The following is a 14,037-nucleotide window of genomic DNA, read 5'->3' as shown; positions in this document are numbered from 1 at the left end:
GCTAATACTTTGAGAATTGAGATCAAATGATCAAACACAAGAAGATGACCCTTGTGAAGACTGTAGTGAGAATTATAGTGATTATGAATCTGTACAGGGAATGGGTGACACAAACAGAACTTGTACCCTTCTATGTTTTATGTATTTGTGTGTTGATGAAATGAATCGATCATCAAAGAGCCTTTTGATCAAGGCGTTCGTTCCAGTTTAAGCAACGGATTAAGCTTCTAAACCAATCACCGGTTTGATCCGACTTGTTCACAGTTGGAAGTGGATGCTGGCTCATGTATATCCTCACCGAGTCTCCTCTCGAAAGTTGCTGCCTTCTCTTTCCATCAAACGAAACCCATGCATTGCTTCGAGCATCATCTGGAATCTGTTTTTGTTTAAAGAGGATTTTGTGAGCAATGTTTTCATATCGTGGTCTCAAAACATGAGGTTAGAGAGCTTCTTGAGTGGTTTTAAAGCTAAAGCTCATAACTACTTAAACAGGGAAAGTGTATTGCTGCTATAAAGATCTAATGCCTGACCTTTAGTTCAAGCTTTGCAGAATCTGGAAGGATGACTGGTCTGAACGAGAGGGAATGTGGGCAGATTGGAGTGAACAACATGCAAGGAACGTTTGGATGAACCTGCAAATGTTTCGGTTTTTATAAATGTTAAAACTCACGGTCACTAGAATTTTATTATGAACGCCAATGAGGTGTACTTATCTCAGTGTAACTTTAAGTAGAAAAGCTTACCATGGAACCTCCCGCTGCTGTAGAATAAGCAGTACTTCCTGTGGGAGTCGCTACTATAACTCCATCACCTTGTACCTACAATAACATTATTCGTCAACACACAAGAGGCGTAAAGCTTTAACAGTGAAGGGGATTACTTTTTACACCATGCACTTATTTTCACTTGCCAAAAGATTTAGCCGACTTTGTATCTCTCGTAAGAAGAGTATCTCTCGTAAGAAGAGGAACTAAATGGGTACAAACCTTGGTGATAAGACGGTCGTGTTCATAACATTCAATCTTAGAAAGGTATGGGTTGGATCCTCGATCAACAACAATCTCGTTCAGCACATCAAACACTTTGCCAGGCATTGCTTTGCCTTTACGATAGATTTCGCAACGAAGACGCATTCGAAGAGTTATATAAACCCCATCTAGCGTGTTATTCCCATGGATGACCCGTTTGAGGTCTTGCCTGAAGTCCTCAAACTATTATGGAAAAAAATAAAACAATAAGAAAGCTGTCGACGGAAAATAGAGTATTACGACATATAGTCAAGAAACAGAAACATGTCGAAAGGCTTACTGGATGTGAAGTGAGAAATCCAAGGGACCCCAGATTAAATGATACAACGGGAGGGACAGCTCCTTTGAACAAGTTTGATGCATGTAATATCACCCCATCCCCTCCTAAGCATGCCACAAAATCAACCCTTTCATGCAGATCACTGAATATTCGAACAAAATAAAAAAACAGTCGATCATAATCGAGCCATTGATCGTTGGTCTAGCTTATGTTCACTCAACTTATACTCGTACCTTGTGTCCTGAATGTAAAAGGTCTGGACAAAGCCAAACCCTGGAATCCTGGCAAATACATCATGCACCTCAGGTTCAACCAGAACAGTCATCTTCTCTTGGTGATACAAGAAAGATGCAGCCTGAAACCAAATTCGAAAGAAGAACAACTTTTCACGGGTTTCCTAAATTACAGGCAACTTCAAGATACAACAGAGAATTATATAATCTTCTAGATTTGAAAAGCAACGGGGTTACCTCTTTAGCTTCCTCCATGAGTTCTAGCCCAAGCTTCTTCAGCAGTAAAACAGTTTTTGGGGTAGTTTTCCAAAGAAGCATTTGTTGTTGAGTACTTGGATGTGTGAAGGCTAGCGAGGATTCTGTAACCTTTTCCCTTGTACAAGAGATTCCATCAGTTCGTACTAAGAACATCTCTGCTTTCTTTCTCGACTGCACCCTTACTACACCAGTGGATGAAGCGCACATATTTCCCTCAACAGCTCCAACTTCATCATCACTGGAATCCGACGAGTAAGCATTATTGTTCCTTTTAGAATCTCGAACAGGTTGGGAAACTACAATGCGACTTAAGTTATCACTTGGAGGCACAACAGTAGGCCCTGCAGAGACGCCATTTCCCTGGTTACTCGATATACTTACATTGATGTTATCAGAAGCATGCACATTTCCATTTGAAAGCTTTCCCTTGCCAAAATCTGAACTTTGGGACCTTGCAGGTAGAAAGGTCTCACTGGAGCCTGTCTCCGCAAGTCCTCTAACAGAATCAGTAATCTGATATCCGTTTGTCACTTCAGTATATGAAACTTGCGGACTTGGCACTATTCCCAGTTTTTTGGACTGATTACTAAGATAACCAGCAGGAGCAATACCTTTGCTCCTCAGGAATTTAGACATTTCTTTTCTTGAAAAAATATTACCCGATGGAACTTGAGCTTTAAGAGGATCGCTCACCATATTAAATTCAGACGCGGATGTATCTCCCTCATTGCTTCCAGATTCTTTGCTCTGGTTTGAAGCAGATCTACTATCAATCTCATTGATTTCAGAGACTTTATCAGTCTGCTGACCAGGCACACCCTTACCCGATCCTACAGCATTCAATCCAACCTTAGTTTCAGAAACCTCCTGACGCTTGGACTCTTCTGAAACTGGAATGTCTTTCGTCACCGGACGTGTAATGTACTGCTTCCACCTGGAAACCATCGCAGACGTTCTCCAAACACCTTCTTTACTGTGAACATATATCGGCCTTTTGCTGGTGTCTGATACAACGGAAGCAAACAGCTCGACCTGCTGAGCTAAAGGAGCCATCCTGACTTCAACTGGAATTTTCACCAACGTAATTTTCCCAGCAGAGATCGCATCATCAAGTGCCGCCTGATAGAATGTATCCTTCACATTTTCAGCTCTCAGGTCAACAATAGTTTTAAATCCTTTTTCAAGTAACCACTTCAATCCTTCCTCGGTTACTTGTCCTCCCCTCCAAAAAGCAATCTCAGACTCGTAAGAGTCGACACCCTCTTTCACATTTGACGAGTAAATAGGGTCCCAATTCGCGAACAGCGTCTGGCAAGGATAACTATCACTCCGTGGAAAACCAGCGTCGTAGCAGACATTCTTAAGCTTCTGCAACTTCCTCCAAACAATCCCACTTCTTTCGTCATCAGGCGTCAGATAATTCTCGAGAGCAATATGCAAGCTCTCGCAACACCGTTTCATTTCACCCCTGAAAACGGCGAGCGGCGGAAGCGTGTCCTCCGCAACCCCAACGTCATCCAAACTAAACGAGCTCATAGAAGACGACCTCCCTGAGAGAATCTCTTTCCTTCCTTTGTTCAAAAGAGATAATATACAACCAAGCACCGATACTATCTTGTCCTCCAACAACGGCTTCTCCTCGGGTGAAAAATCATACGGTACTCGACATTCGCCGGTAACAGGGTTGCACAGCGTCTCCATCAAAGCTCCGTGTAGTCGCTCAGCTGATCTGAAGATTCTACAGTATGCTTCAACCTCAGCAATGTCCCCTGGAACTGGACCGATCCAAGGTAAGTTTGACGTATCACGAGATTTCACAGCCTTCGAAAAGATCCAAAGTGAATGAAGTTAGACGACGAATAGTTTCACAACAACGAAGAAACTGGTTTAACATATAAGCAGCTATGATCAGCAAAACGAATCGTCTATTCGAATTTTCTCAAGATCTACGCTAAAGAAGAACATATAATCCTAACCAGCAAACAAGACGGAATCGATTCTTCAAATTGATCAAACATGAAGGCGAATAAGGAAGTCGAAATAACCTGAGAATCTAAACCTAAATCCGGAGAAAAGGCTTCAGAGAGCTCTGCTCTGATCACAAATCTCAAGCGGCGTTTGATAAACGGGAGCTCGTTTCTTCGGAATCCGAACATGAACCGTCCATCGGAGCCTCGATCGACGGAGCAGTGGAGGCGGGGAGAGATTCCGGTGGCGGGAGATAGACGATTCATGAGGAAGTGAGGTACGTGGCAAGGACCGTAGAAGCATAGGAGCATGGGGGAGAGAGAGAGAGTTGGCGTACACGAAAGTAGGGAACGAGCGCCGGTTCAACGCAGTGGCGGATAATGTTTTGGAGGTTTGCGGAAATTTGGTGGACCTCGTGGTTTCGTCCTCTTCATGGCGGTGAAGGGGTTTTTCAGTAACAAACTCTGCTCTTTCCACTTTGATCGTGACTGGGATTGACACTTGAGATAGCGAGTGGTCCCCACACGCCTATATGTGTGTGTGTGTGTGTTTTTTTATAGAGATTTGTGACCAGGAAGATGTAATTTGCGTTTCATTTCTTCATTTTACTAATGAACAGCTTCACCAATCACCAGAATGAAAATGATTACATCTGTTACTGGCATATAACTAAATTTAACAAAACTATAACATGCACTTCTGACTTTAGTATATACTATATATTAACAAATTTATCATCGCTTTATAGGAGAGATTTAAAGAAAATGAAGTTATTGACAAATACGAATTATTCCTACAAAAACAACTGAAGATAATCCATCCATACATAGCAGACGATTACAAAGATACAATACAGATTTCATGTTTCCCACAATATAGATTTCATGTTTCACAGGGAAACATGAAATTTGATTATTCATAAACCATAATCAATAGATAGCAAAGAAAGAAACGCCATCAAAGGACACTCACTCCGAGTGAGTCACTCGTCAAAAATCATACAAAAAATGGCAAAAGAAATATATTATCAATACAATAAAAATGAAGCAAACAGAGGGCAAACCAAACAAATACATAAAACTCTTCCGACAGGGACTGTAAAAAATAGCAAACTAGTATAGGATATGTGATCATCGTATTCGTACCAAACGTGGGGCTAGAAGGCACTCCAGTGATCAGAGCTCCGAGGCGTCTCAGCTGTTGTTGACGTTGTTTTGAATGGTCCCGTAGAACCGAACGGGTCATGGTCATCGAACCCAAACCCGTGACTGTAATCAGAGTCTCTTGTGCTTCCAATCGAGTCGAATCTCGACAATGACGCTTTAGGTGTCTCTGAAGTGGCGTTGTCGTAGCTTTGTGCATTGAAGGAATCATATCTTTGGTAGTTGAAAGAATCGAACCTGGATGCGAATGGGTCAGGCTCGCTTGTGCTGCGCATCGAGTCCGAGCGGGATAGAGAGAAAGCGTCGTTGTTGTTATTGCTGTTGAACGAATCGAAGCGGGAGAAGCTGTTGGAAGAGAAGCTGTTGGAAGAGAAGTCATCGTGTGCAGCAGGTGTGCTTGGGACAGAGTCGAACATGAAGGGACTTCTTCCTGGGAACAAGCTGTCCGAACGAGGAGTCTCTGATGCAAACGGCTTCCCACCAAATTCAGACGTGCTATAAGCAGGAGTGCTTGGGACTGAGTCATCGAAGAAGGATTTCTTTTCAGGAAACAAGCTTCCGGGGTAAGCAGGAGTGCTTGGAACCGAGTCGTCGAAGAATGATTTCCCTGCGTAGGCAGGTGTGCTTGGAACAGACTCATCAAAGTATGATTGCTTGCCTGCGTAAGAGGCAGTGGTTGTTGCTGGAGTGCTCGGGACAGATTCATCAAACAAGGAAGGTTTTGCAGTGAAACCGTCGTTTGCATTTGCCGGAGGGCTTGGGACAGAATCAGAGAATATAGATAGCTTGGGAGGGAGGAAGTCATTTGATAGAGTGGAGCCAGTTTTTATAGGCTTGATGCTGAAGTCATCGAATCCGAACCCGAATCCAAAGCCACTATCATGCTTTTCATGATCCTTGTCCTGCAGTAAACACACAAAACTCAAAACAATTAGATTGAGATGACGAAGCATCAAATATTAATGCCTTTCGGGGTCTACAAAATTATACCTTTCCGTTGTCAGGGTTGAAGCTTGAAACTGAATCTGTCTCATCGTGAGAGTCATAGTTTACAGTTTTGCCAGCAGATGCAGTAGATTCACCATCATCATGGCCATTTTCACTGAGACAAAATTGAGTAAAATGAAGACAAAGTTTAGTCACCCAGATGTTTAAGAACATATTACACTCTATTTTCCTCATTTTATGAAAGCACATAATATCCACAGTTAAGAACGATGCAATCCATAATAACGCACACGGTCTAAAATGAAAAAAGCATACCTCCTCGTATCTTTGGTTTGGGGTGAACCGTCGGCCTCAATACCCTTTCTAGCATTAGAATCATCCAGAGATCCGTTTCTGTCTGTTTTACCATCTGAATGTTCAGATGCGTCTTCACCACTGCTTGGCTTTTTCTCTGTTTTAGACTCAACATCTGAGGATGAAACGTCTTCACCTTCATTTGAAGAGACGGTAACTTCCTTCTTCCAAGCAGATGATTTTTCCTTTGGTGGGGCAATGACATTTTGGACATCAAGTGTAAGCTCCTTGACCAAGGTAAACCCTGGAATGGGAGAAAAATTAGGATGGAAAGTTCAAGTGTTCAACTACAAAATCCGTACCCTGTTTTTGATGACAGATAACCAAAAAAGGGTTTGATTAAACATCTAAACCATGTTTCCTCGATAGTCTCACCTTCCTCCTCTAGCTTATCCCAATCTTCATCCCAATCAGCAGCACCTTCTTGGATTCCAGGTTGCCAACCTGTAAAAACGTGAGGGAAATCCCATGAACATATAGAACAGAAGATACAACAGGTATAAAGTTGTATAAATAGTAGTCTTTCTGGCAACAAAACATAAAGGGCCAAGTATACTTGAGTTTAGTGTTGCACAAAAGCATCAACGTTTAATAAAATTCTTGAATGGTAAATTACTAGATTTTAAATTAACAGCCAGAATATGTGGTAACCTTTGCACCACTGATCAAGAAAATATAATACTAAAGATGATATTTAACTTGAAGGAGAAGGGGTAAATCTTATACCAAAAGGAAGCTCCACAAGAGAAGTGGGCTTGCCACGTACTCCATATTGTTTGCAGCGCTCATTCAAAATTTTAATCAATTCCTCAAGGCCCGATTGAATGTGTTCAGTGCGCTCCTACAAGATAACATTCAGCAAAATCAAACTACCAATCACATTAAACCAGTCAGACAGCACGTGCGGTTTACCTTAACAATATTATCATCAAGCTTGCCTTCTTCAAATTTGACTATGGCCTGATAGAATTCCATTTTCTTTTCCTGCGTTTTAAAAAGGGAAGTTTATCATATTTTGAAGGCGACATCCAGCTTGTAGACAATTCAAAGTACACCATGCTCCTGAGATGATACTTCTAAACTACCTGTATATCTCGGAATGTGGCCTCTTCAATAGTCAATTTGGAGCCTACATTGCCAGACTTCTTGTATTTCTCCTCATATTTTTTTGCTAGAGATTCAAGCTGGTTTACACGTTGTTTTTGTTAGGTAATCAAACTATATCTCCGATACCATTATAGAAGTACGGTGCAACAGAAACTCTATACCTCACGTTTATCACCCGAGACTCTCTCCGTAATCTCATTGTACCGGTTGTCACATCTGCTCTTGTATAAAACCTGTCACCCAAGGAACCAAGTGGAGAAGGTTATAGAAACTGATGGTTGGTAGTAATAACGAGGTCCCTGAAAACAACTGTATTCCTAGAACTTGATATCATTTCAGAGCAAACAGATATATACAATCATAATGTCAAACAATTGTTGCCTCTGATCAGATAAGCAATTACAAACAACATTTTAGGAAAGAAAACCAAGCTGAATAAGCAGATATACTTACCAGTTCCTGCATCTTAGCATGGAAGAACTCAATTTTCTGCTTGGAATCAGCTATTTCTTTTTCAAGCTCGTCCACCTGGAAACCAAAGCACAAGGATTTTGAAAAAAAAAAGAAACGGCAGTTACATAAAATTAGAGGCTACGTCAATAAAGACTACATGGATAACTGATCATCTACGCGGGAAAAGCACACAAATTGCAGTAAGTACGTTCAAACAGGTTTAGAAAGAAATTAAGTATTATGCATAGTTCTCAGAGGCTGTTTGATATCTACCAAGCCAAAAGGACTTGGAAAGTTCTATTATTGAATATGACTACCAGAATCTACCATTATTCATATTAGTCCCATTGCCGTATGAATGGGGCAAAAGACACCTTCAGATAAAAAGAAAAACAAAAGTGTTTCACGCTAACTAAAGAAATTCACCACATTAGCACATTAAAATCAGAGAGAAATCAGAGAGTGCCTTTTTATCAACAGCAGTAGCTTCTTCAAATTTCGAGTTGAGTGCATCTTGCTCCTCCTTGCTAAGTTGATCCACCAGATGTTTTTCCAGCTCAGGCATTTTTCGCTTTGGCTGAGTGGGCTGAACCAATTCATCACTAGGAGAGAGAGGAACCGGCCGTGGAGGCTTTCCTTTGGGAATGGCTGGTGGCCTCGAGCCCCCATGAACTTGACCTACAATATTTGGTCCAAATGAATTTGCCTACTTCAGAATAATAATGGAAGTAATACAGAAAAAGGTTCGTGTGATGCAATACCATGTGGATGTCCCCAGGATGCATTGCCATGTGGTGCCACAGATTGACCAGGAGAGGTAAACATGCTCTCACTAGATATTATAGTGCTTGGGAACACTGGGGGAAGAGGTCGGCCTTCTCTGTAACGCTCCATTAGATAGACAGCAATACAGAACTCCCTCAAGGAGAGCATGCTATCATTATCTTGATCGGATAAATCCCATACCTGTTTCAGAGCCTCTGTAATACCATAGAACAGTATTGTAAAACACACATAAAGCGGTCTATACTCCCCATACAAAGTATAATATTTTCTGCTTGCGACAATATTAATATCGCTATCGACGTATAGCTTACATGTTGAACAAAACACGAAAGCTCAAGATGCACCTTAAATGGCAGTTGATCAATACTATACAAAAAAATATACATAACTATAGAAGTGCCACTTAGTTATCATGCATGTTTACCATTGAAACGACAAGCTCAAACTGAAACTAAACTAGTGTTTAACGGATGAAGCAACAATAAAAAGTTAATGTAGCCTACCTCGCGGGAGCTTCCAACTTAAGAACAGATTCCGAGCCTGGTTGCCAGTGATCTTTCCGTCCCTATCTGTGTCAACTTGCACAAAAACCTTGGTATATTTCTGGACGTCCGCTGGAGTCATTTTTGGCCAAGGGGCTTGGGACTGGAGGTGGGGGCGGGGTTGGTGTTGTGGGTGATGTTGGGGGTGGGGGCGGGCTTGGTGTTGGTGTTGGTGTTGGGGTTGAGGTTGGTGCTGCGGTTGGGGCAGAGACTGACGCTGGGTGAATTGACTGGAAGCTGAAACTCCAACTCCAATAGTAGATCCAGTTGTACCAGAAGCTGCACCGGAGGGAACAAATGGCTGCCCTAATTTTCCAGTAAGCTGATTCTGAACACCAACAGGATGCTGGCTCAATGAACCATGCTGTGGGACTGAACTTTGCCTAGTTACAGACTGTCCAACTTCCGTAGCCACAACAGTTCCAGTAGAAACAGATGAGATGCCCATTGTCGACGTAGTTCCCGTAGCATGTTGTTTTGGCTGCGTGGAAGTAACTGAGAACACATCTCCGAAAAGTGAATCAGAGGGAAATCCGTTTCCTGATGCAGCCAGTTCCTTGGGATCCTTGGCTACCAACTGACTGGATGGAGCATCTAGAGCACGAGCACCTGAAGGAGCAGATGGATCTTGGGGCTTGTGCACAGGCACTGTTGTAGAGCTTACCACTGCAGGTGTCATATGCTGTTTTGGTGTATTGTTGGCAATTGAGTTAGGTGGTGTCAAACCATATCCACTTTGACTTGGAGGAATCTGAGAATTCACTTGCCCAGAGGGCCCAACACTTCTGCCACTGAGCCAATCAGAGGGCATAGGTTGGTTTGCAGTACGAGGCGCGCTAGCCCCTCCAGCTGGCATACCCTGACTTTGAAAATTTTGCGGTGGTTGAGATGGAGGTGGCCCAGAAAATTGGTTCTGCTGGCCAGGAACTACTTGCTGGTTACCAGTGCTTACGTTTCCACCCATTTGAGGTCCTCTCATACCAGCTGTAACTCCCTGAGTTTGTGTAACAGGTGCCCTGGGCTGTGGAGAAGGTGTTGCAGCAAGATTTATTTTGGGAGCAGGGATGTTGGCTGAAGCAGGACTATCGATTGCAGCCTTGACAATCTCAGGAGTCAATTGCCGTCTGCTTTGTGCCACAGTAACCAACTTTAAAGCATTATAAAACTCCGCTCGACCAAGGTAACCAGCCTTTTTTTGCATCAGCGTAGGACCATACCTAAAGTATTAAAAAAAGAAGCTAATAAGCTATACCATTAACAATCCGAAGAACCTTATATGTGAACGAATCTGCAGATGTTGTCTACAGGCCAGTAACGTATGCAGAATTCCCTTATTATTACATTAAATCTTCTATGCATATGCATGGTACAGCATCTAAATTGCTTCTATATCATTTAACATGCTATATACAATACATTCAAAATTCACTCTCGAACAGAAAGACAACGTAAAACTTAAACATATCCACTAAAACACAATGCCTTATCTAATAGCAGCACTGCAGATTCATATACATATATACAATCAAACAGGATTCTCAAATACAATCAAATAAACTGGACTATGACCTCCAGAATGAAAAGAGAAGCCTTATAAGTTATAACCACACGGAAGAAGACAACGTCACATTTCTACCAACGATCCCACAGATCAAAGATCCAAACCAAAACCTACAGGAACTATCCACGATTCTGCAGCAATCAAGAACAAAAAGAAGGAAAAGAAGGAACCTGAGCAAGGACGGGTTTAGGCAAATTGGAGCCTTGGAAGAAACCGACAGCCTCAGCTCCACTAATACGACCATCTCCATCCAAATCCGCTCTCCTGAAATACGCATCGAACAGATCCTGGCTCCACGTCGGCCTCGGCGCTGCCATTTGAGGATGATCCGAAAACCTAGCTAGAAGCTTTCGGCATCAAAAAGAAGAAAAAAAAAAGCACAGAAGAACGCGATCTCCACTCGTGGGAGAAAAAAAAAACCTAATTCGTAAAGGTTAGCCGATCGCAATCGTAGATCAGTAGGAGGAGAGGGGGAGTACTACGTCGTCTCGATTGAAACCGAAGGAGAGATGGTATCGGTGACGGCGACGAGAGAAGTAACGGGAGGTCGATGATGATTCTCCGACAGAGAAACAATCCGGGATTTGAGATGGATACCGCTCCAGCGCGATGGAAGGAGAAGATTTTGGGAAAGTTACTACTATGATGGAAATGTTTTTATCTAACAAAAAAAGAAAGAAATCGTATAACAGCCTCGAGATGCAAATAATTAATGATAATAATACGGATACAGCTAATACTAATACGGACAAAGTTTTTAAAACCGGACCAGATCTTGGTTCCTTATTGTAATTTTACGACTTCATAAATAAATGAAAGATGTCCAACTTTATTATTGGAACCAACAGTTTTGGTGAGTTTGGCCAATTTTTTTAACCGGTTATAACTTAAATCCTATTTATAACGCAACTCAGGACCGGATAAAAGGTTTTGACCGGTTCGATTGACCGGTCTGGTTTGATTTTTAAAATACTCCGCAATTTGTGAGTACCGTAGTTAACCGATTGTAGTATTCTATCGAAATATCTAATCCACAATCACAACACTCTCTCAGAGAGCTTTATCCCCTCCCTTCCTCCATGGCGTCTCCCGCCGCTTCTCCCTCCTTATCTCTTCTCTCACTCACTTCAAAACCTCCTCCGTCTCCCTCCTCCGCCACGCACCGTCTTCTTTCTTCGTTCAGAACCAACGCCCGTTTCGCGCCTCTAACACTCAAACCCCGCCGCGGCGGCCGTTCGATCATCGCCAGAGTAGACGACGGCGACGCCGACGGGGGAGGACAGGACGAGTACGACATGGACGACGAGGAAGTGGAGGAAGTGGACAACAAGAAGGACTACGACGTCGAGTACGACCCCTTGGCCGCCGCGATGATGGCAGCCGCGAGCGGCGGAGTTGGCGGAGACGGGGACATCGCGTTCGTGCAGAGCAAGAGCTTCATATCGACGCAGGGGTGGGACTCGGAGATGGTGGTGGATTACAGGATAAACGAGGAGGAGTTCCATAAGATCAGCTTGCTGGACTGCGATTTCTTCATCAGGAAGCCGCCTGATCCTGATAACGATGTTTATGACTTCAGAGAGGTATTATTGTGACAAAGTTTTTTAAGTTTTGAATTTCACACAAGTCTCCTGTTTTCAACTAATACGGCGGCGTTTTTCAGATGTATGTTACTCCTCCGGATACGGATATTTACTCAATTCCGAGAGTTCTTGCTCCAATGCCTCAAAAGGTTCTGCGCGTTTTTTTATAGCATCCAAGTTTTTATTACATATCAGTTGTCTTGTCTTGTCTGGTGCTAGTAACGGCTTTGTCTTGATGATGTTTTACAAGTACAGTATATTCGATGTGCGATGAGTGACTATGGATGCTACGATGTCACTGAACCTCCTATTGATGCTCCCCGAGATCCACTTTACAAATCAGAGAGGGAAATATCCAAGGTATATATATATCGTACCCCGTCCCATACATTTATATCAGGTCTTGATGCAGGCAGAGACTCTTGAGCACATGTAGCAATAAGGAAGCACTTATAATTCATGTAGTAACAAGGAAGCACTTAAATTTTGATTTGGCAATATTTTTTTTGGAAAACCACACCAAGAAATATGTTACCCAAAGCATCAAGGATTTGGTTTAGTAGTGTTACAGTTTCAAATGTATATTCATTTTTGCAGGTTTTCTTGACAAAGCATTATCGGAACAGAAGGTTAAACGACCCAGAGTTTGTGCTAGATCTTGAAGAGATCTATGTTATTGATTCCAAGACAAAGTCAATCACCAGGGCCAGAGTTCTGGTATGAACGATTGTTGCCTTCCACTTTAACTAGTCACTATTAACAAGTTTCCCAGTCAGAGTCTGAGAAACCTCAACTGTAGACTGTACCCAATTGGGTATTATAATAATACAAAGCATGGATAATCCATATCTAGCTATGAATCACATAGGCTGAATTGTTAGTTCTTGAAATACCGTGTGTTGTACGTAGCTGCTTATACAATTGTATTTCTCATATTCTAAGGTTTTGGACTGTTTCAGGTAACAGTTCCTGGAGGAAGAAAAAGGGATAGGAAGGATGACTTGCTTGTGATACGCGATAATGGAAACTCCTTTAAAATTATACACGCGGTACCTTTCCATTTCCACGCACGTTTCTTCATTTGTATTACTTCACCTAGCTTTACTCCTCTTGTATCAATGTTTATATGTTTTGCTTCTTTCAGGGAGAAAGAGATGACCCAACAACGGTAATAGAAAGGGAAGAGTGGACTAAAACTCGAGAAGACATGGAGAAACATCTCAGAAAGCTACGAGACTTCAGTGTCTCAAATTGGTTCTAGAAAATATCCCGAGAGAAACCAAGCGACAAAAAATCTTCCTGGAGTGGAAAACGAGAGTAGATGGTGTTAATCAATGATACGGTGGAGGGACCAAAGATGTGTTGTTCCATGGTATACAATGTTTTCTGGCCTCAGGTATTTTATTAGGTAGCAGCAGTGGTGAATGCATCCGGTGTATTGAATGATATGGCTTGTAGAATATGTGTGTGTGCAGAGATGCAATAGTTTTGATGAACTTACATATTCAATGACTAGAGAAGGTAGCTTCTCTGTTTTGTTGGTTAACAATAGTTTCATTATTTCCAACTAAGGTGTTTCAGCGGTGTTTAATTCAGGTGTTCTGGTGAGGAGAGATATTTTGATTGTCTTGAAACTTAGCCAGCGTGTCGTTTTAGGATACGAAGCTATTAAAAACGGCAGGTATTCTGTTATTCTTACCTCGATCACTTGATGTAGTTAATTATGATGGTACGTCAGTAAAACAACACGTGTACGTTGTCTTATACGATCGT

The 14,037-nt window shown here is 42.2% G+C and overlaps 3 protein-coding genes across 3 annotated transcripts; 1 reads left to right on the top strand and 2 right to left on the bottom strand.

The window, feature by feature from the left end:
* Positions 1 to 45: 45 nt before the first annotated feature.
* LOC108805660 (NAD kinase 2, chloroplastic) lies at positions 46 to 4,257 on the bottom strand. The gene is made up of 8 exons (XM_018577597.2): positions 3,845 to 4,257; positions 1,779 to 3,620; positions 1,542 to 1,663; positions 1,309 to 1,450; positions 987 to 1,211; positions 744 to 818; positions 531 to 632; positions 46 to 376 (listed from the first exon to the last, which is right to left on the bottom strand). Exons 1-8 carry the CDS (start codon positions 4,076 to 4,078, stop codon positions 173 to 175), a joined length of 2,946 nt encoding a protein of 981 aa, XP_018433099.1. The 5' UTR covers positions 4,079 to 4,257; the 3' UTR covers positions 46 to 172.
* A 316-nt stretch (positions 4,258 to 4,573) lies between these two features.
* LOC108862779 (uncharacterized) lies at positions 4,574 to 11,339 on the bottom strand. The gene is given in 14 exon segments (XM_057009949.1): positions 4,574 to 5,832; positions 5,921 to 6,032; positions 6,194 to 6,476; positions 6,608 to 6,676; positions 6,959 to 7,073; positions 7,145 to 7,216; positions 7,318 to 7,416; positions 7,501 to 7,572; positions 7,793 to 7,867; positions 8,259 to 8,470; positions 8,554 to 8,772; positions 9,082 to 10,315; positions 10,317 to 10,337; positions 10,852 to 11,339. Coding segments are annotated over 14 exon segments (3,639 nt in total). The 5' UTR covers positions 10,999 to 11,339; the 3' UTR covers positions 4,574 to 4,923.
* A 373-nt stretch (positions 11,340 to 11,712) lies between these two features.
* LOC108862770 (PLASTID TRANSCRIPTIONALLY ACTIVE protein 6, chloroplastic) lies at positions 11,713 to 13,855 on the top strand. The gene is made up of 6 exons (XM_018637007.2): positions 11,713 to 12,264; positions 12,345 to 12,413; positions 12,520 to 12,624; positions 12,862 to 12,981; positions 13,224 to 13,313; positions 13,409 to 13,855. Exons 1-6 carry the CDS (start codon positions 11,761 to 11,763, stop codon positions 13,523 to 13,525), a joined length of 1,005 nt encoding a protein of 334 aa, XP_018492509.2. The 5' UTR covers positions 11,713 to 11,760; the 3' UTR covers positions 13,526 to 13,855.
* Positions 13,856 to 14,037: the final 182 nt, after the last annotated feature.

This window comes from Raphanus sativus, chromosome 1, assembly GCF_000801105.2.
Source record: "Raphanus sativus cultivar WK10039 chromosome 1, ASM80110v3, whole genome shotgun sequence".
NCBI classification, from domain to species: domain Eukaryota; kingdom Viridiplantae; phylum Streptophyta; class Magnoliopsida; order Brassicales; family Brassicaceae; genus Raphanus; species Raphanus sativus.
The sequence above is the reverse complement of the archived record's forward strand: the minus strand, read 5'-3'. Positions and strand labels throughout refer to the sequence as shown.

Bases quoted from the DNA above. Each gene is read 5' to 3' on its own strand.
- LOC108805660 (XM_018577597.2), bottom strand. From the start codon at position 4,078: ATGCTCCTATGCTTCTACGGTCCTTGCCACGTACCTCACTTCCTCATG. The intron at 1,664-1,778 runs GTAACCCCGTTG...ATTTGGTTTCAG, and splicing joins TCATGGAGGAAGCTAAAGAG to GCTGCATCTTTCTTGTATCA. The intron at 1,451-1,541 runs GTACGAGTATAA...TCGAATATTCAG, and splicing joins TTTTACATTCAGGACACAAG to TGATCTGCATGAAAGGGTTG.
- LOC108862770 (XM_018637007.2), top strand. From the start codon at position 11,761: ATGGCGTCTCCCGCCGCTTCTCCCTCCTTATCTCTTCTCTCACTCACT. The intron at 12,265-12,344 runs GTATTATTGTGA...GGCGTTTTTCAG, and splicing joins ATGTTTATGACTTCAGAGAG to ATGTATGTTACTCCTCCGGA. The intron at 12,982-13,223 runs GTATGAACGATT...GGACTGTTTCAG, and splicing joins TCACCAGGGCCAGAGTTCTG to GTAACAGTTCCTGGAGGAAG.